At 35.2% G+C, this 23277-nt stretch overlaps 1 protein-coding gene across 1 annotated transcript in view; it reads right to left on the bottom strand.

The window, feature by feature from the left end:
• Positions 1 to 23277, bottom strand: part of LOC107666002 (voltage-dependent calcium channel subunit alpha-2/delta-2-like) — a 256052-nt gene that overhangs the window by 137268 nt on the left and 95507 nt on the right. Inside the window, exon 4 of the mRNA XM_016457092.1 lies at positions 559 to 618. Coding sequence (XP_016312578.1) covers positions 559 to 618 — 60 coding nt within the window. The remainder of the gene's footprint in view (positions 1 to 558; positions 619 to 23277) is intronic.

Raw genomic sequence — 23277 nt, 5'->3', positions numbered from 1 at the left:
ATTTGCAGACATTTAATTTGCAGATCTATCTATCTATCTATCTATCTATCTATCTATCTATCTATCTGACAAACTTTTCATTCCCGCTTTGGAAAGGTCTTACATGGCAGGTTTTTTTTATCATTAAATAAAAATAAAACCTTAAAAAACATTATTTCAAATAAATATTAACTGAAATAAAATAAAATATATAAAAACACTTGACAATTATTTAAGCTACTAATAAACATTTCGTTTAGTTTAACTTCAAGTACCAAAATAACAAACTAAATAAACTAAAAGTAAAAACGTAAAATGAAAAACTATATAGACACTATACAGACAAGAAAACTCAAAAAATGACAAAAACACAACAAAATTACTAAAACTTAATTTTTCAATTTTTAATTTTGTTTTACTAAAACATAAAATTAAAATGAAAACAAAAAATGTAAAAATTCTATCAAATTCAAAATATTATCAAAAACCTTATTAGTATATCAATGATACTAAAATAAAACTTAATAATGTCTGTGGCAGTAGGATAACTATTAATGAATTACTGAAAGAAATTCTCACTTTGATTGCATCTTGCCATGAATGTTCTCGTTGGATGTCTTCAGCTTCTCTAGCCAATCTCTGAAAGAAAGAAAGGTACAAATGTCAAAGGCAGGGACGCGGGAAGTAGGGGTGCTGAGGGGGCTGCAGCACCCCCTGTTTTCACATGGTTGCAAATGCATCGCCAAATTTGTTCATTTAAATTTATTCAGTTTTAGCATTTAATAATTTATTTGTAATGATCTCTGAAATGTAAATTGTAAGTGGGCTATAATAAACCCATGTTTATCTTTATAAACATGATTAATTTTACTTGTGATGTTTTCTATATGGGATGATTAGCCTAATCATCATGAACACGTGACGCTAGCGCGTGGTATCAGACATGAACTGTACAGAATGCGAACAAGATTAACTTTAATACAAGGAGATAATGGCGCAAAAGCGAATATCAGATTTTTTTAAATGCCCATCCCAGCAAAAACTTTCCAAAATCGGCATCCAAACAATACCAGCCCCAGCACCGACATAAGTGAACCAGCCCCCCGCCCCCCTTCACCCAACACGGACACACACACAGCACCCCCAACCGAAAACATCTTCCCGCGCCCCTGGTCAAAGGTGAAGGATCTTGGGTGACAGTACACAAATGAACTGATGTCTGAAATCTAAACTGACAACTGTTTTAAAATCAACATTAAGATTTTGGGTAAAAATGTGTATGTAAGGTAAAATCATTTTGGGTCACTTCAACTCAGAAACACACAAGTTTTGCACTTTTAAGTAAAATCTGAATGATTATTTTTACGTTTCTACTTCAAATTGTTGCAGACGCATCATTATTCAAATGATGGCTGAGACTTTGCTTTTTATTTCAGAGCTTAAAACTCAAAGTGTTTCTGGGTCAAAGTGACTCAAAATGATGGAGCAATCCACATTTTCAAACACTTTTTTGTCTTCACTAGTTCATTTTAAAAAAGGCTATGAGTTGTGAGAAATTAATTTTTAAAAGTACAAATATTCCATGAGGTTTCTCAATTAATATGAGCTCATGCTGCACGAATAATAATTTATAATAATTTTAAATGAATTAGCACATGATTTTGATCAATTTAGATGGAGAACAGCACGTCAAACTGCAGGAATCCCTTTTCCAAAGTATTTGTCAACAAGTTTCATTGGTAGTAAAAGGAGAAACACAAGAGTACATATTTCATTCGAGATAAAATGCAATGCAATTATTGCAATTTATCTAAAACAACATGCATTATACTATTATTTTCTGGAAATACTGCCTAATCAGTTTATTTACTTCATTTCAAGTTATAACAAGGGAAAAAAAAATCTTTACAAATTAGCACAAATAAATGCAGCACTGGAATCGTACAAATCTTACATAAAGTTTTTGATGTATTATTTTTAACGTAGGACAAATCGTCTCTTGACACAGTTCTCAGAACACGTGGGCTGCTCAGCATGTTATAGATTCATTACATGCGTCATCATCACTGAAAAGCTCCGGCTCTACAGAAACAACCCACTCTGTGCTAATGGTGATAATTCACTTCAACCTGCTCAATATGTCAGCAAACTTTTCCCAGAAAGTCAGTGTGACAGATGTTTCACAGAAATCTACATTCACGAACAGATTCACTTTCCACTACACTGACTCACAGGATGCGGCACAATTTGCATTCTTCTACTACACACTAAGTATGTGCTTCACTGATAATGTATGTAGTATGACAAAGTCATCAAAGTGTTTCCATATGAAAAAAAGCTTTTTGTTGCAAACTATTTGTGTTTGCATGCAAGTGTTTGTGTGCATTATTTTTTTAAATCATTCATTTGTAGGTTAACACATCTTTTTTGAAATTTATTGTGAAACATTTAAAACAAAATAGCCATCCCTAATATAGCACACCATGATTTTAAGTATTATTAGGCAATAAAGTACACTTCATTATTTTCTAAATCTCAACAATATACTAAAGTAGCAATGGTGTTACAGTACAAACAATATTAGGCTGCATCCTAAATTGCGTATGCATTCTTAGCAGTATGCAAAATTAGCCTTAGTGCATCTTAAATCATGTTTTTTTTATGCAATGCTAATAAGTAACACCTGTATGGTCAATATTAGTCCAAACACCATGCATATTTTGAAAATAGTACACCAAATGATGCACTAATGCTAATTTTGCATACTACTAAGAATGCAGAGTTTGCAAATTAGGATGCAGCCTAATATTATCAAGTGAGATGTGGGATATTCCTACTTAAATTTGCACGCTATTGCACTTTTCCAAACAGGATGCAGGAAATTCTGAGTTGCAGCAACAGACTCCAGTCCAACATGTTGCTGTCTAAAGGAAGCATGTGTTTAACTGGCTGCATATTGATTGCATCAGCACTACTAATTGGTTAAATGTGGACCATGCAAATTTTATAAGTAGCTGATTCTAGTAAAACTGTGGAAAAGATGCTCTCCCCATCTGGAAGTGAGAGTGGAGTTTTTATCTGACCTATGCAGTTCTCACTTCCTGTGCTCATGAAGGAGAAACGAACACCTGACAGCTTCAGAGAGTTTGCCCAGATAAAGACGGAGGAAAGTTGGCAAAAGTTTTTCCACTAATAATCGCTAGAACTGTTCAGACCGTGTCTCCAGAGTCTGAACGAGCTATTCTTCTAACGAGAGCCACTTTGCTTGAGGTTCACAGTTGAGATGCCAGCAAAATAATGAAAGGACAACCGGACATGAAATTCTTCAATTTCTTTCCCATACAGGGTAACAAAAAATTGCTTAAGAAACTCAGAACTGAAGAATCAAACCAAGAACCAAACTGACCATTCAGACTGAAACGATTAAATCAAATTCACTCCACATATGAAAGTGGTGTGGTGCAGGTTGTAATTGTATGTACAATTTATATTAAAATAACTTCTCAAATTAATAGTATTATTTATAATATATTAATTATTAATATAATAAAATATATAATATATGAAATAATTTATTTATAAAATAATTAATAACAATTTATTTGATTTTTATTGCAATTTATTTCAGACGTGTAAAAAAAACATAATTAATCTAATAAATAAGTCAATCAATCAATCAATCAATCAATCAATCAATCAATCCACTTGAACAATCTGATTGTATAAAACCAGAATTCTTATACCATAAGAAAAAATTCTAATTGCAATTCTGCAAGGCATTCTCAATTCAGTTCTGAACTGAGAATGTGTTTCAGTGCACCAACCCTGAAAATCATGGGCTATATTATTGTGCAACAGACAAACTGAAAAAATATATCTTGAATGCAGTAAGTCCAAAGAATCTGTCAAATTGCATACGCAAGACTAGTTTTACGGTGCTTTTTTGCCTTTTTGGACAAGAGCAGCATGAACATTCCTCTAAGTATCTCCTTTTGTTCAGCACAAAAGAAAGAAAGGTTTAGAACGACATGAGAGCGAGCAAAAGATTAGCCAGAATATTCCATTCTGCGTGAGCTACTGATTTAATCATGCGTGGGAGCACGATATTGTTTTCAATCTCCATTTTCGGACACCATCGGACGTAGTGTAAATAGAGCAGCTCCCACACAGGTGATTCACGCTCTCAAGCCCTGTTCTTCGTGATTCTCCTGGGGAGATTCACCTGATCTGCGTCCAGACTCACCCACGAACACCTGCCGCCCGTCTCCGGGCTTAAGGTGCAAAAACTCCCACTCGTTTCCAGTGGGAACGCGGGCAGACTTCCAGACGATCTCCATCACTCGACTCTCAACAAAAGAGCCCTCATATAAAGCCTTCGAAAATATCAATTACATACCTTTCATTGACTGCATTCGAAAGCTTTTAAACTGCGGCTTAAACGACTAATAGGCTGGCTGCGGTAATGTACCTAATGTTAGAGAAATAACAGAGCGAGCGCTTGAGAGGTGAGTCTAATTCAACGGCAGTTGCGTTTAATGGCTACACCATTAGGAGTAATGCAAGCGCCAAATGACACTCCACTCCAGGGTGCCAATTCAAACCGTATTAAACACTATGTCTTATTGACCAAACTTGCGTTGAGGGATATTATCCACGTCTATATGGCATCCTATGCTTTTCATGTATTTTAAGTCACAGTTGTGCTTATGAGTAAGATTATAAGTAAGACCTCCATTTAATACAAAACAAATTGGTCCAAGATATTAAGTGTAAAGCAATGTTTGTTGTTGAAGTTCAAGCGTGCAATTTCTGCACCACTAGCAGCACTAAACAGAGCTGCAATGTTTGGCAATGATCAGTATCACTGCAACTCTGTTATTGTTGCCATTAGAGGCGCAAAATTACACACTTACTATTTACTATACAGTGAAAGCTGCAAAGTTTGAAATATGGAGTAGGACTGAGTAAAAATTGTGAAATCTAACACAACTGTATTATGCGCATTGTGTATGAAGTATCCTGAAAAACAAGTTTTGATCTAACAATTCAGACTGAAACACATTTTAATAAATCAGATTTCAATCAAATTCACTCCACACAGGAATGTGGTTTGAAGCATAGTTATTTATTTATTTAGCTGCTGTTCAGGCTATGAACAAAATGGATTTGTGTCAGAATGGCAAATAAATTTAGTAATAAATAAATAAATATAGCCACCTGGAGAAATCCACAAAACCAACTGAACCTGATTCCTAAATAAAAACAGAACTGTGTTACCCAATTTTACTTTATTTTATTTTACTTTAATTTTTTTATTTTTGTTATTTTATGTTACTTTATTTTATTGTTTGCTTTTCACACTACAAACAACTACACTGAATACATAATATATAAACAAACTAAAATAAATAAATAAATCTATTTTAAATTTGTTTTACTTTATTGTCTGCTTTCAGACTACAAATAACAAACTAAAGTGATTAAAGCTGAATGGGCAAAATAAATAAAAAACGTTATTTATTATAAATTGATTAAATTTGGAATTTTTATTTATTTTAAATAAATAAAGCTGGAAAGGAATGAATGAATGAATGAATGAATGAATACTTCTTATCAATCTTATCTATTGTTATGTTTTCAAAGTTTTTTGTTTACAAACAAATAAATTGATTAAAGTTGGAAAGGCAAAAAAAAAAAAGAAAAAGAAAAAAAGAAAGATTTTTTTTTTTAAATAAATAAATCAGCACCTCGATTATTAGCCACCACTATGAAAACCAGTTTACTTGTAAAAGTACTACAGTTTAATGCCACAGCTAGTCTACACTAACTACCTAACCGGCTTGGTTACACAAAGCTGCATGTGACAGACTATCAAACAACACACTCATAGTATTCTAAAATCTGTGGCTGAATATAATCTGCTCGGTACGGTTAACCTGAGGGCATTCGCTGTTAATGTCGAGACTACATTAGCTGACATTTAACTCTGAGAGGCCATTGGATCACTGATTGATGACCGCTAAGCTGTGCACAAATCACACATGCACAGTTAAACAGCTATGACACTTCTGATTGCTGCAATATTTACAGTAGAGAGCAAATTTGTCAAGCATGTTTAGCTTGGCCTTCTCTGGGTAAAACATAAAGACAAAATTAAATCAGAACTGATCCTGTGTACTGTCTTAATAAATCTTTTCGGTCATTCTGCACACAATACATCAAATGCAAGATATTCTTAAAACAATTATAATCCTTCATTAAACATATAATAACATTTTCATCCCTGAAATTATTTAAGCAAGGTAAATAAAAAAATTAATATATTGAATATTTTCTTAAATGAAAAAATAAATGAATTAATGTCATAATCCACTTTTATTATCCAAATATAATGGAAAACATTTCTTATTTTAGCCTACTGAAAGAAAAAAAAAAGAAAATTATATTTTGCATTAATAAAATAAACCAAATTTTAGGTCAATTTATATTCACACTATACATATATTTAATTATTTATAAATATTAATTAAATGTAATATTTCTTTTAATATTTATAATATTTATAATTTTTTCAATAATTTTTTACAGTAACAAGAATGAAATGGTAGCCTAAAGACTATCTTTACTGTCATAAAAATATTATTTTCCAGTTTTCGTTTTCATGAAATTCATCCATCTCTTACTCAGTATTTTATTTCAGTTGAAAATATGGCATATTAAAAATGTTGTGAATGCCATTTCATATTTTTCTTTTAATTAAGGCATTGTCTTGGAGTTTGCAGACAGCAAAGTGTCATTTTGAAAGTCAGCGAAAGTGTGCAGAGTGAAAATTCAATATGGCTTCTTTATCTGTCTGATCAGTAATCGTGTCTCTCATCTCTGTGTCACAGCAATTCAATCTCTCAGACTTATTGTTTTGTACTGTCTTGCTGTTTTCCTCTTATTGCCTTAACTTCCTTTCTGTCCATCCATCTTCTTTTCCTTCACTTATTTTGTCCATCTTTCCTGCTCTCCATCTCTCTCTGTCAGACAGTATTTGGTGTGATTGCTAAAGCACGCTTCAGTATTGCTATTGCAGGGATTTAAACAAACCTCAAACCCCTGACCCACAGAATTAAACTGCAGCACGTGACCCGTCCTGCATGGGAAATGACATCAATACACAAAACAAATGGCTTATAAACCAAAGGCAATGACAGATAGATCTTTTCCTCTCTCGCCTCCTTTTTCATTTCACTCCCTCTTTTCCCTCTCAGCTTGCCCTATTTCTCTCTCTCTCTCGCTCTCTCTCTCTCACTAATTTCAGTCATTCCAGGAATATAAAATCCTTTCCAAGAGCTGTAAAAAATGAAAAACCTTAATATTCATAACTGCTTTTTCACATTAACTCAAAGGGCAACTATAATCACTCACATACATAGTCAAGGAGCACACACACACACACACACACACACACACACACAAAAAATGGCTGTGTTCAGAACAGAATGCATACTAGCATAGTACACAGTATATACTGGATACTGTTACTTTTTGTAATGTGTGTATATATACATATAAAATGTTAACTAAAATTCAAACCATAAAACCATTAAAATCCATTTTTGTTACACCTGAAATAAAAACAATAAAACATAAAACATTAACTGAACTCAAATTAAATATTAAAAAAATCTATTTACCTATACTACCTTTTTAAGCCAATTGAAACATTAAAAAAAAAAAAAAAATTCACTTAGCTTAACCTAACGAACTACAATAATTAAACCTGAAATAAAAAATAAAATCTATATAGACATAAATGATGAATAAAAACAGAACAAAATTATTAAAAATGTAACAAATGTAAATGAAAACAGAAAATATAAAACCAAAAACTAATTTAGACTATTAATGAAAACTATAATAGTAACTAATAGAATACTAAAACAACAGGTATCCAGCACACTGCATGGTTAATTCTCTGCCGTCCAAATATATAGTACATAAATATGGTTATTTTGCATTTTAACCCAAGTATGAGCAAAAAAATGTCTTTAAATCAAAATGAAATGGCATCTGAAACCTATTTTACCTCCATAATGTGACCTATGTCCAATTTTAACAGGATATTCAATTAAAAGATAGACTGAATTGATTGCAAAGTGATTTTATGCATCAGGAATTGGTTGGGTAGTGAAAACAGAACATACTGCATTCTATGCACAGCATGCACTATATAGAGTAGTATGGCAGCATGTTATTCCAAATATAGGCAAACGTGTCACAAACATGTGACTCTAGAAATCTGATGCACTGAGGTCAATTAACAGAGTTCAAGGCTTTCATTCAATATATATGGTACCTGCTGAAGCATGTGCAAGAGGAGGCCAACATCTTTTTTGCTGTGGCACAAAATGGATGAACAAATTGACAGATGGATGGAAAGATAAATGGACAGAAGGATGGATGGAAAAGTGAATGTATGAACAGACAAATTCATGAACCAGGAAAACCCAAGTGATGCGTCTCATACAAGGGCTCATGAAAGATCTCAACTTAAACTGCAATCAAGTCAGAGACTTCAATATGAAACAAACATTTCTCATCAAATTCTTTGATCTGAGCTTCTATTCACATCGACTTCATACCTCCGCACTCGTTCCACGTGACAACAACAACTCACACCATAAGGAATTTGAGAAGAAACATCGGAGACTGAGAACTCAATTTGAGTTTCATTAGCTATGAAAGAGCAACCTCAGAGCAATACAGTCTTCCTCTGTGCATGTCAGAACCAGTTTGGTCCAAACCAGAGTTTCAAATGCACAACTTCACGAGATCAGACCACAACCTGAGGGAAGATGCAGCAGTGTCCACATCTCAGATGTTTGTAGACATGGTGGAGCAGTGAGGCTCTAAACCCTTCATTCACTCCTTGGCGCTCAGCTGAGATTAAACCCAATCACTACAGCCACTGAATCAGAACACACGCACAATAACAGATGGGCACACGCTCACACAGACACTGCTACAGAGAAACACAGAGATTGCGATTCAAACTTTCAGCTTCTGTCCGTCATATGTTCATGTGTCTGAGTGTTTCTCTCCCTCTTTATTAATCACTCGTTTGCCATCACAGCAGCCATTTATTCAACCAATTCCCAAATAGAACACATCAAATTCTGTCCCCATTTTGCTTACAATATCACATTATGGAAGTAAAACAAGGGCCAATATCATTTCATGTTTCAAAACATTTTAGTCAAACTTGTACTGAAATGCTAAATCACTGTATGTGGTCATGTGACAACAATGTGGAATACTACTGTTTGAAATGTTCCATACATACTATTTTACATACTTGAAGAAATATAATGCAATATACTGTGTATACTATCGTTCAAAAGTTTATAAAAAGTCTATAACATACTTTGGTTAAAATTTCTCAATGGTAGTGTAAAAAACACCTTTTTTAACCATGTCAAAATCAGCTCTGTTTTCAGCAAGCCATTCTAGTCCGTGTTGCTTTAAATGCTAATGAGCTCTGCTGACCCCGCCCCTCTCTTCCGTGGGGTGACGAGCAGACTGTAAACTACAGCCGCGAAACTGGCTAACTAGCACGTTATTAGGAAAGGCGATTTGCAAAGATTCATAAAAAACCCTTATACTCACTTCTGTAGATGAAGCTGGATCACGAATGATTAGCGCGAACATAGACGCATTTAGGTAGATCGAGATCGGCGCATTCCCTTCAAAACGAAAGTAACATTAATCCTCTGCATCTTCAAGTGGCTCAGATGTCGGGAGTAAATGACGACTGCTATATTCATTATTACATTCAACAACAAAATACCTCAATCGCTTAATCGAGACGTTCTTGTCTTCCCCTGCACCGGAGTTGATACAATGGCGAACTGATGACAGCTCACTCAGAGCGGGTCTAAGGTAAGACGCTAGTGTCAATCAACTATCGTGGGAGGGGCCTGTGCAGAACTACGTCACTCTGACAGGAATCTCAGAACAGCCTGATTTGAGAAAGGGGATTTTAAAATTGGGATTTAAAAAAAAAACACTGGGTGGATTTTTATCATTAGAGGATGGATGTGTACACACACTTCCAACACACATTTATGTTCAAACAACTTGTAAAGTGAATTTTGCATCCGATGACCCATTTAAAGCATAATTCCTTGTCTTGTTCCTCCTCCTGGTTTCATTCCTCTCCTCTGTCTGACCAGCCTCTCTAATTCACTCCAGCTGACTGAAGCCACGATCGTCTGAATTTAATTGAAACTCTTTTGAGACAACAAGCACAAGTGGATGAGAATAAACAGGATAATGGGTCTGATGGCAAGTAAACATGACAAACACATAAAAGTGGAGTGGGTGTAGAAATCCACCGCTAATCTACATGTCTGCTCAGACAATCTAAAAAGTCTCCATCCGTTTAATTCAGGGGTTTTCAGAGTCCCAGACAGAGGGCCTTCCCTCCGACAAAACACTCAAGACGGCCGCCATCAATCAGCATGCTGAAGCTTCTGGTCGTGAGACGAAAGAGCAAGCATCACTCTTAAATCTGACATCCGCACTTGTGTGTAAATGCACAAGAGAATCTGTCTGATATGACGTCACACGCAGGCAGCCCACATCAAACATTTGTTTGTAGGAAATGTAGCAACATTTTTTGCAATGAATAGTCAATGTAAATGCAAATTCTGTCATCATTCATCCTTATATCACACCAAATCCATGAAAAAGGAGAAAAGGTCTTTTCCAGACAGCAAAATGTATGAAAAATGTAAATGTCCTATAAAAATAGTCCATATGACCTGCACGCTATATTTTTAAGAATATTTTCAATTTGAAGCAATTTTCACAAACCAAAATACAATTTATATAAACATAAAAGCAATTTTTTGATCAGTTTGTTCTCATTCACTTTGACTCTATGACAACACAACATAATTCAGCATTTACTAATGCATTATTAAAATCAAAGCATGCATCTGTTAACATTATTTAATGAACCCAAGTTAACATGATCCTACAACGAACAGAGTAGTATTTTTATTAACTAACATTAACCAAGATTAAAAAATACAGTAACAAATGTCTTGCTCGTTGTTAGTTAATGCATTACCAGTCTAGCTTATACAGTAATTATAATGTTAATAATGTTGACTGCTGATAAATTCAACATTTTGATTAAGAATATTTTGAATAAATGTATCTGCTAAATGAATAAATGTAATTGTAAATAAATGAGTAAATGACCATTTATTGTTTTGGGTGAATTATTCCTTTAAACTAAGCATTTAAACGTCAAAAAACATCATACTTCACCTATAAATGAAGATAACTAAACTTTCCTACAAAGTCTGAATACAGTTGAGCAACACCCATCTGTCACAGGACTTCTTATTTGATAATCAATTCTGACAAATTGTATGCATTTGTATGGAAGCACAATCAATTGAGATTAACACTATAATTTTATTATTGTATTTCTGAAATAAATCTTAATTTATTCACCTTTATGAGCTGTTTTCTTCATTGGCATTACAAGATATGCCTCCACAATGCAGGGTTTTTGGGTTTTACATGTGTTCCCTACAAAGATAGCAAAACCTCACACATACACACACACACACACGCTTGTGCAGGTAGCATAAGTGCTGACACCGGCTGAATAGCCTCAACAGTTTCTGTACAAAAGCCAAGCGTGGGTTGAAGAGGACAGCATGAGGACACTCGCAGCCTGCCGTCCTGTTCCACACAAACAAACAGAGAGAGACACGTCGCCACAATGAGTCCGTCACCTGCGCTTGTAAAGCAAATAAAGGACACGCACATTCACACACAAACAGCGGCGCCCTGAAAAGCCCTCGGTGGCGCTCTGATGTTGATCAGAATATCATCTCGATGTGCGTTTGGCTAGAGGCAGACGGGAAGGTCAGCATTTCGGGTCTCATAAGCTCTGTTGCTAGTCAGCGTCCTCGCTGTTTGTTATCTACATAGACAGCTACCTTCTAAGACAGCATCCTAACTCAGAAACACTACATAGGCAATAACTTTGCATGTCTCACTGATTCCAAATAGAATTTCAAAGCATGCTGCTATACTAACAACTTGATACTTTAACAAGACAAACATTACATAATTTACATGAGATATTTCCTAGATTGATGCATTTTCTGAAGAAAATATGAGTGGTGCTTAAGCCACAAAGGCAAAACGGTTGCTAAGGTCTTTTGATTGTGTTTTAACATGCTGTTATGTGGTTGCTAGGGTGTTCTGAGTGGTCTCTGTGATATTCTGGTCTTTAAATATGGCTCAGGTTCCTTCTTCAAAGTAGTGTTGTTGTCATTGTAAACTAAAAATAAAACTATAAAAAAAAAAACATTTTCGGTAACTGACATAAAGCTGAAATAAAATAAAATTGAACTTGAAAAGCTTAAACTTGAAAACACAAATGAAAAATCAGAAATGTTGCCTTGTCAACTAAGAGAAATAAACTGAAGTACTAAAATTAAATGAAATGCTATATAGAAAAGCACACACAAACTAAGAAAAAATTACTAAACCTTAAACTGAAATGAAAAATAAAAATAACAAAAAAACAAAATTAAATTAAATTAAATTAAAAATAAATATTGAAAATATTAATAAATACTATATAATAGTATATATAAGTAATAGTATAACATATAGTGCCCCTATTATGGGTAATGAAAGGATCATATTTTGGTTTTGGGAGTCCCCCAACAACAGGTTGACATGCATGCAAGGTCAAAAAACACTTTCATTGTCTTATAATATGCATTTATTTTTACCTTACTTGCTCAACGACTCCCAAACGATTCGCTCAACGATTAATTTTTCCAAACCCCTCCTTTGCGTGACGCTAATCTGCGGTGATTGGTCGATTGGTCTCATTTTCATTTCATCATGTCTGTAATGCCTGATAAAGCAGGTTTGTGAGCGCAGTGCTGCTTTGTGTACAGCGTTACCGGGGAAACCGCTATTTTTACCACTCCAAAAGCGGCACCTAGTGGCAAAGAATGAATTTGCATTTTCATTCAGACCAACACGAAAAGACCAACAAGTGGGCAGGCAATATGCTAATGTTTCATGTTGACTTCATCATGAAACGGCTTGGGATTCGTTTTAAAAGTGACTCGTTTCAATGATTCAGAGTCGACTCTTTCTTTTGAGAGACAATAACTTTATACACGGTGCACTTTCAGATTTAAAACTTTGCAGGATGTTTTCATTCAGCTGTGTTACACTGCATGAAAGGTAATTTTCAAAAATCCATAATAGGGGCACTTTAACTTAGTAAACACCACTTAATATGGGGTTAAATAGTACATTCTATTAAACTGTAATTTAATGTAGTTAGATTAATACTGTTCAATGAATACTTTTGATATTAAATGGCCAAAACAGTTTAATCAACCAATATTTGTCCATTTTAAGATTACTGGCATCTCATACTTCTTGACATTTTCTAGTCTTATGAGCACTGATTCCTTATTCCTCCATGTCAAAATATTCCTTATGTTTTCTTATATTAAACATGAAATGAATATACAAACTGACCAGTTGCTGAATATTTCAAGGCCCAACATGAAAACGGACTAAAATCTACTAACTATTTCTGTCATGCAAGACCAATTCCAATCTAAAACTACAGCTACAGAGAAAAACAACATTACTAAAATGAACACCAATCACATTTCTGAAAACTACACACTTAAACAATAGGGAAACCAGCTCAATCTGCCTACTGGGTTTAGAACAGCTCAGATGTACTTGTTCAAATAGTTTACTTGTTCAATTAGCATAAATACTTTTGTAAACTGTATACCATTATAAAAAGTATTGGGGAAAAAATAACACTGCTCATTATAATTATAATTTTACACCAACTTTACTGGACCCCAAGGTAGGACCTCTAGGTAGGACTAGACAGCACCAGGCTTTAGAACAGAGTCTGTAATATACACACAGCAGACATGAAGAGAGAGACAGACAGAGCAGATGAGATAGTCAGAAAGAGATGACAGCCAACAATGTTCTTTTAGGTACTGACATGGCAGTGTTATCTTAGTCTATCAAGCCGCCCCTCTCTCTTCCACGTCCTTCTCTCCCTTCCTCGTCTGAAACACACACACAGAGTCTGGAGCTCAAGGGCGAACTGTTTATTTTTGCTTCCCATCTCGTTGCCCTTTACTTCAATTACGTTCATGTAGCTTCAGATCTACGGCGGCAATCATGAAACGTTGAGAGAAAAAAGAAAGGTCACGCGGAGCACGTGGTGACAGATATCTGTGCCGCTGAGTTATTGTATTTTTCATATTCAGGAGGGAAAGATCTGCGGTGAGATGACAGCGCTTTGGTGAACAGACAGCGCTTGTGTTCGACAATGTGCGACGACCGTGTTTTTCGCGGACGTGCGATGGAGTTTGTGCGCTCGTGTGCGTCGGAGCTGGTGTTTGAGACGTCCACGAGCGAACACGTGCGCACACACACACACACACACTCACACACACATATATATGCATGTGTGTCGGATTTGGGGGGGTTTGAAGAAAATATGCCGAGCCAGCCAGCTCTCAAAGCAATTACAACAGATTGGCAAATTAAAATGGAGGCCTTGAGCAAACGGAGCGTGGAAACGTGGATAGACGGGTGGATGTTGAGGGGGGTAAAATAATTTCCATGATACGAGCAGCTCAGAGCAATTCAACATCCCACCTCCAAAATCAGCACTCGCTCACTTCACTACATTTACATGGACTTCATACCAGTCGCTGCTTATTTCAAGACCCAACATGAAAACGGTCCAGTCTAACAGCGCAAATTACATCGGTTTGACTGCCGTTTACTTGCTGTAGCATGCTGCAATTTAGTATGCTAACATGATGCATTAGAAGTAGGTAAACTAACATATGTGATATAATGATTTCCTGAGCACCAGTGCTGTTATTGTTAACTAAAACTACTGAAAACCATTTTCAATAATTGAAACAAAGCTAAAAATAAAATATAAATATTAGATGAAAAACTTAACCTTAAGAAAAGCTTGCCTTGGCAATAACTGAAATAAGTTGAAGTAATAAAAAGCTAAATTAAAACATAAATAAATAAATGAATTGTAAAAGATTTAAAAAGAATAAAATGGCAAAAGCACATAACAGCATTACTAAAACTTAAACTAAATATAAATATAAAAATTATATATATATATATATATATAGTAATCGACAATATGCCACAAATACTGTCAACCCAAAGTATTTCAAGGTGGCTTGAAAGTGAATTCTTCTCCACTAGCTGCACCAAATGACTTTTTTCAGGAAATTTTTTTGCACTAGAGTGACGTTACATTTGCTAGAGTGAAGCACTGATCAGCCTGAACTCATACTGGATTCTTCATGTGCCCGTCTGATGGACAGATCTGTAAAATCAAAGAAGATCAGACAGAATCAGTGAGTTTAAACAGTCCAGACAGCATTGTCCTCTGGAGGTCATCCGCTGATCCAAAAATACATTTATTCATCTAAAGATGATGTAAATGAGGGATTAGATGTAATTTGAAGACTCTGAAAAGAAAAAGAGCAAAGGAAAGAGATGTAGCATGAATGTGGGAGACAGAAAGAATCTAAGTCTAATCAGGTACAAATCCCTTGAGAAATCCTGACGCCGAGACGCTGCTAATGTCAAGCCAAGACCAGCTGCTGGGCTTTCAAATGAGGGACCAGAACAATATACTGTTCTTTAGTTTGTCCTGTAGTCATGATTGAGTATCGGTCACTATTCATGGATGATACAGAACATAATTAGGGTCTAATATAATAGATATTGGTCTCTACTCAATAGCATTGGGTGACCTTGATTTATAAAGGACACTTTCAACCATGACATGTAATAAATGAAATGGGCATAAATTAAGTATCAGATATAGACATGGATTAGGATTTTTTAAATGATGAGAGAAGGGAAAAGATAAACACAGAGCAAGAGATGTAACAGAAATATGCTGACCTAAATAACACTTATATAACACACACACACTATACATATTCTAATAATTCCAATATATAATAACAATAATTAAAATATATGTTTAATTGATTTATGTATTGCAAATTATTTTAATAAAACGTGCTGTAAATTGTTAAATTGTTTGTGTTATATTTTTATATTATTTTTTGTATATTTTATATTGTATATTATATCACACACACACACACTGCTACACAGCATACTTTGATCGCGTCGCGGGACGCATCTGTCCTTAGAGGATTCATAACATCAGTTTTTAATCTTCCAGGATGAGCTTTTTAAATTGTCACTGTCTTCTGAGAACAACTGGCCTGGATTTTAACCTGATCTAATAGCAAATTTCCTGCTGATACCTTTTAGAAACCTTGTCTGTCTTTGTAGGGTGCACACTTTCTGGAGAAAGGAAGTTCAGGCATAAAAGTGACCCATTTAAGGCACATTTGGCTCTGTCTGTACTAACTGACATAGTATGTTCAGAATGGCATACTCAAGTATGCAGCATGCATGTAGTGCACAGTATGCAAAATGAGAAGTATACAATTAGAGAACACTGCTTGGAATACACAGCATCCCAGAATGCATTGCACTCAGACTTCTATTTCTTTTTTCTTAAAATTCTGAATTTACATTTCACAATTTCCACTTTTTTTTCTCTGAATTCTAAGTTTACACCTTGCGATTCTTGATTTTTTTTTTTTTTTTTCAAAATTCTGGGTTTGTATTTCAAGATTCAGATTTTTTTCTCAGAACTGAGATAACCTTGTTATTTTATTTTATTTTTTTGCCATAGCAGAAACAAGCTTCCATACTTTCTTGAATAATTTTTGTTTGTTTGTTTTACACAAAATGTAATTTAAACGGCAAAATAACCCTATTTTCTTCTAAATGATAATCAATCATCTAATTAGTCACTAGCTGAATTAATCATTACATAATGAGACAATACTGTACCATACTACTTTTTTAAACAAACGGTTTAAAAAAATAGTACACATTATATATAACATACTGTGCAGTACACAGTATGCTATAGCATTTCATTTTGAACATACACATCAGTTATGTCATTTAAAATATAACCAGCCTGAAAGAACGCACATTTACACACTCGCATGCACATTTCCTGACAACACACACTCGATAGGTATGGAGAGAGCGTCAGCGTCTGAGGAGATTGTTTGCATTGTGATAGTTTAAATAGTGAAAGGATAAGCTATAGCTGCCTTGAAACTTCTGATCTAATCTCATTTTCTTATTCTCCCGAGAAAGCAATTCATCTCTTATCCGTTTCCTTCACTCTCTTTTCCCCTTCACTCGCTCTCTCTCTCTCACTCACTGCTGCTCATGGTGTCTTCAAACATTTGTTCACAGTTTGGCGTATCATCACTCTAAAGCTCCATCACAGGTCTTTCCAAACGTTTTCCACTCTCTGTAAACCTGTCTGATATTTATAGAACAATTATCATACAAACTGAAATGCCGTAATGGTCTTCAGTTCCTTGATAACTTGGCATAAACCTGCTTTATCTCCTTGAACAGATATCCATTCTGTCCAAATGAAATCAAATGAAATAAATATCAGTCTAACATGGCAACAGAAGACATGAGAGTTAAAAGGTCTGGACAAGAGAGAGCCTGAGGCCACAGTGCTTCCCAAATGAACATCAGCCAAATTCAAGCTCATAAACAAACAGTAATATGACTGAAATTTGCTGACAGAAGAACATCAGAAAACAAATATATGAAACCTAGGAATGTCAATAGATTCAAATAATTCATTTGAATATTTGAATATGCACATATTGAACACGGACTGTACAATACACAAGTACTTATTGTACTGCCAAAAAAAAAAAACTTTCTCTTAATAAATATTAGCTTTTTAGATTTTTTTTTAAATATATTTTTTTTTTCTTATTTTTTCTTGATTAAACGTCACTACACTTTTGTAGATTATTTTTTATGCTTAAAACAAGTTAACATATATTTTGCCAATGCAGTAATATAAATAAAACGTAAATATTTTAATATATATGATATGAAAATAAGTCTTATAAAATAATCGCCAAGTATACTGTGATTGTTTTATTATATTTATTAAATATGTTTTTGCTAGGAAACAAGACAAAATAATACTGATTAAGAAGCGTTGTTTGTTTGTTTTTTGGAGTGCTCTTATTGGTATAAAACACACAAAAACAGCATAAACCTAATGTAATATAAAAATAAAAAAAATAGCTGAATACATATGATTTGAAAACTAAAAAATATTGTAAAACTTTCTTCCAATTAGTTTGATTGTTTTAATATGTTTAGATATTTTTTTCTGGAAAACAAGACAAAATAATACTGTTTATTATTATTATTATTATTATTAATTTATTTTTTTACAGTGCTTTTATTGGTAGATAAAACCTCATCAAATTAGCTAAATAGTTCAAATAAACACACAAAGAACTGCATAAATCTGAGGTAATAAAAAGAGGTAACAAAATAAAATAAATTCATGATTATGTATGATCTGAAAAAGTCTTGTAAAATTGTGTAAAATTGTCTGCATGTATTTTGATGGTTTTAATACGTTTACATATTTTTTGCTGGGAAAAAAGACTAAACAATACTGTTTTACAATACAGTGATCTCATTGGTAGATAAAGGCTTAATCAAACTAGCTAAAGCATTTCATAAATAAATAAATACACAAAGAACAGCATAAAGCTGCATAAACCTGAAATACAAATAAAATGTAAATAACTGACTATACACAGAATGATTTAAAAACAAGTCTTATAAAATCATGCACCAAGTATTTTGATTGTTTTAAGATGTTTACATAATGACCGAAAACAAGACAAAATCATCCTGATTGAGCAACTTTTTTGCAGTGCTCTTATGAAAGCTTAATCAAATTAGCTAAAATATATCATAAACAACCACAAGGAAAAGTGGACGTGTAGAAAACTGTGAATGCGGGACGCTATAATTCTGCAGGTGCAGATTCCATGTGATTCTGCTAACAGGTCATATTTCATACCTGTTGAGCTCAATGATAATTATGTTCTGCCATAAAAAGCTTGCAAATGATCTTATTTTTGTTCCACTTTAAGTCCCATCTGGATTAGATTTATAAATAAATGAGACTGAACTGAACATGCATGCCTGAACTTTTATTCCCATCAGTCTCTAGAAGGAGGACAGAACCAAATAAAGCTGGTTTAAATGTCAAATGAGGTGAATGCGTAAACTGCATTAAATCATTTTAGTGGTATTAAACATTCAGCTAATTAATCTCGAAAAGTTAACTCAAATGTGCAAACCTAATGAAAAACAAACATCTTCATCAAAAGTTGCTTGAATATGCAGTAGTAGTTGAGTGAGATGTGTTTTTAGTAGGTAACGTCCCTTGCTCGTTCTGTAGTAATGTTTAGAGCAGCGTAATCACTTGAGAGGAAACACATAAGCTGATTAACGGCTGCTCAGCCCGCAGGATTTTAATGGGGGAGATATATGTGTTTTTGGATGTCAATTGTGGACCTGCTATTGCATAATTATAAAATCTACATCCAAAACAGCTCTTCATTTCGGTCTCAGGCAAATAACGCATATTTTGCGATCATAATCACTCCTGCAGAGTGTAATTACATTCCTTACACTAGCAGGAATTACTCTGACCGCCACTATGACAAAAGACCACACCAAAGGGACAGCGTGAACACGAGAGAGAAGAAACAGTCCCAGATACTGCAATCAAACAAGAGCTTTATCAAAACGGCAAGCTTCTATCCTATTGGCTGACTGTATGCAATTTCTACTAGCACAACTTATTAAAAAAAAAAAAACAGGCATTCAAAGTATTAGCAATTTGAATTGTTTAAATTATTTTATATTAGATTTTTTCATATATTATATTAATATATTTAATTATATATTATATATTTTTAATGATATATATATATGTATATATATGCACACACACACACATAATTTATTATTTGTGCACGTATTTATTATGCATATTATTTATATTATTTATTATACATATAATTTAAATATATAAAATAATATTTTGACAATAAATAAACAAACAAACAAACATTGTGGACACAATGTGGAAAGTCTGCAAGGTCACACAGGATTTCTGCTCATGATGTCACTTTAAAAATCTGTTGACTTGGATCATGAATATTAATTTGTTAACGTGACCATGTGGTCTTTGGAGCAACATCAGCATAAGCCAATTAATATTGATGTGCAGTCTTGGCTGTATAGTGACATCGCAACCCATCCATCATCGGCATCACAACTTTTTCCTGTCTAAGTGAGCGCTTCCTGGCCAAAATAAGCTGCAGTGTGGAAACTTTATGCTAATGGCTTGACAAGACCAGAGGAGAAAAGAGAGAAAAAGAAGACAAAAGAGGAGTAAACAGAGAGAGAGGGAGGCAGAGAGAGAGAGAGTCTAACCTTGACGGAGAGAGTCTTCTGACAAGCATCTGGCGGCTGTAATAATTTGGGAAATAATCTACGCTCGCAGAGGCCCAGCAGCCTGACTGCTTCAACGCACAGCGCCTGATCGATCTCTCCATTCAACCCCCACATTACATCCATCAGAGAGAGAGAGAGAATAAAATGACTGAGACAGATGGAAAGAGACGAATAGAGAAAGGAAGAAAAGTTCAGACAGATGGAAAAGGGACGCTACTGGCAGTGAGAGCGCCTGAAATGATACGGCCAAAACTCTGCTGCAGCGTCACGGATTTCTGGAATTTCTAGAATTAACATTCACTGCTGCTGCTATTTAGTAGATTTACACCAAAACAAATGACCGCAATGCTTGAAATCAATTAATCATGTTTTGTGTGCGTTAACTATACACACACATATATATATTAGGGGTGTAACGGTTCACAAAATTCACCGTTTGGTTCAATACGACACAGTGGTGTCACGGTTCGGTTCGGTACGGGGCAGCAATGTTGGAAATATTTCTGTTTTAAACCATGAAGGCGAGCCAATGGATATCATGGATGCAACGTGCAATATTTGCGCAAGAGTTATGCCTGTAAACGTCTTAATCTCAGTCAATTCACTATACAGAAAATGAAAGTAAAAACAGAGTGACTGAGTAATGACGGAGCTTTCGGCATCTGACGCCGCATATTCTCTCAGAGACGACGAGACCAATCAATCTACTTCAACATATGCTGATAACGGTATATAGCTAACTGTTTTTATTTATTCCCTTAATATTTCTAATATTATATAGTGGAAAAAAATGAAAAGAAACATTTTTCGTGTTAGGTTGTTTTTGAAAGTCAGTGCTTGAAATAAAAGCAATTTATGTTTTTGACAATATCTCTGGCTACAGTCGATACAAGATCATCGTCTTTCGACGCAACCCAGCAAGGGGAGGTTATCGCAGGGCCTTTTGCAGTGCGTGTCCTGCGTGCCCGTCCGCTAACGTTACGCCACTGGGCAGACAGCACGTTGCCTGTTACGTCGTTTAATTAAGCCTTTACATTATTTCTAGTGTGATTAATCCCTGTGTATTCCGATTGCAAACATTCACGTTTAAGTTCGTTACTGTGTTTATTTTTAGAAGTGGTCACCTATATTTATAACCTTCAGTATACAAATATGGGTAAGCAAAATCATTCGTTTTGATTGGTTTGTAAATGTAATGGTCCCACCCCCTTAACTGGTTGGTGTATTCTGATTGGTGGATTAAGATCCTTTTTAAGGGGAGAACCGTTGAATGGGAGAGGGAGAATAGGGAGAGAAGACTCGAGTTTCGTTTGATCCGCGATTGTTACAGTGTCTTAAACTTGCTATTGTGTTATAAAGTAGGTGTTTTCAGTAAGAATTCATCTGTCAGTGTTTTCACAGCATTTCTGGTGTAGTTCGCTGTCTAATATGGGTATTTCAAGCGAGTTTTATAGACTAAGTGTCGCACACGCGGCATTGTTTACATTCGGGCGGGAAGCCGGTTTTTACAAGTGTCTGTTTACGAATCGTCGAGAGAGACGGTGAGCGTGTTGAGGACATCGCTGGACGACGGACTACAAGAGCACTGAACGGCGTGTATTACGAGTTTCTCCGGCATCGATAGAGAGGTGTCGCAACCCAAATAGCGCTCTGATTTCCCCCGAGAGAATTCAGAGTTCCTCTGGCATCGCTGGATACACCGCATCGAGGGAGAGTTCACGATCGTCATCGGAGCAAGAGAGGGCTTGAGCGAAGTGATCTTCACGCTCAACCGCTTGTCATTCACTTGTATTGAGGTACTCTGCATTGTTTTATTTTGCACAGTTAGAGTGAAGCGGCCAGTTTTATGTTTTAATCGGCCACAACGCACCCTAGCAACGATCCAGGCCTGCAACGGTGGGGGTTGATGAATGCGTGTGTGTGTGTGGGTCCACATATATGCTGTTTATTAGGGCCCGAGCACCGATGGTTTGAGGACCCTATTGGAATTGCTCCGTTTCTTATTATTATTCTTCCGCTTCTTCTTCTCCAAAGTGAATTGCATTTTTGAGGGCCTAAACATGCTCCAAAACTCATGAAACTTTGCACACACATCAGAACTGGCGAAAATGTACATCTGATATGTGTTTCAGAATTGGGCGTGGCAAAATGGCTCGATAGCGCCACCTATAAAATTTAAACGAAGTGCCCCTCGAGCTACGTTTCACGTACACGTATGAAACTCGGTACACACATGTAACACACCATTACCTACAAAAAAGTCTCCTGGTTCAAAATCCGAAACCCAACAGGAAGTCCGTTATTTTGAATTTCCTGTATGATTTTTGGGCAGTTTTTGCCATTTTCAGGTCTCGTACTTTAACAAACTCCTCCTACAGTTTTAATCGGATCATCTTCAAATTTGCTGAGTGTTATCATAAGGCCTTTGCGATGTGAAATGGCGAAGATCATGAGTTTTCGTTGAAGGGCGTGTCCCTGGCGGTCTGACAAAATTCGATGTTTCGCCATGAAACAGGAAGTTGCTGTAACTCAGGCAAGCAATGTCCGATCTGCCCCAAACTTCACACGTTTGATAGGTGTTATGTCCTGAACAAATACCCATGCTCATATTCAGTTATAGTCATAGCGCCACCTGCTGGCAACAGGAAGTGTCATGGTTAACACTGTTATGGACTCCTAGGAACATATTAAAAAGCGTCAACAAGTGTTAAATAGGCTGGCAACATGCTAGAAGCATGCTAAAACATGCTAGCAACACTTAGC

Source organism: Sinocyclocheilus anshuiensis, unplaced genomic scaffold, assembly GCF_001515605.1.
Source record: "Sinocyclocheilus anshuiensis isolate Anshui unplaced genomic scaffold, SAMN03320099.WGS_v1.1 scaffold447, whole genome shotgun sequence".
NCBI lineage: Eukaryota > Metazoa > Chordata > Actinopteri > Cypriniformes > Cyprinidae > Sinocyclocheilus > Sinocyclocheilus anshuiensis.
Note: the sequence above shows the minus strand (reverse complement) of the source record. Positions and strands in the feature narration are given on the sequence as shown.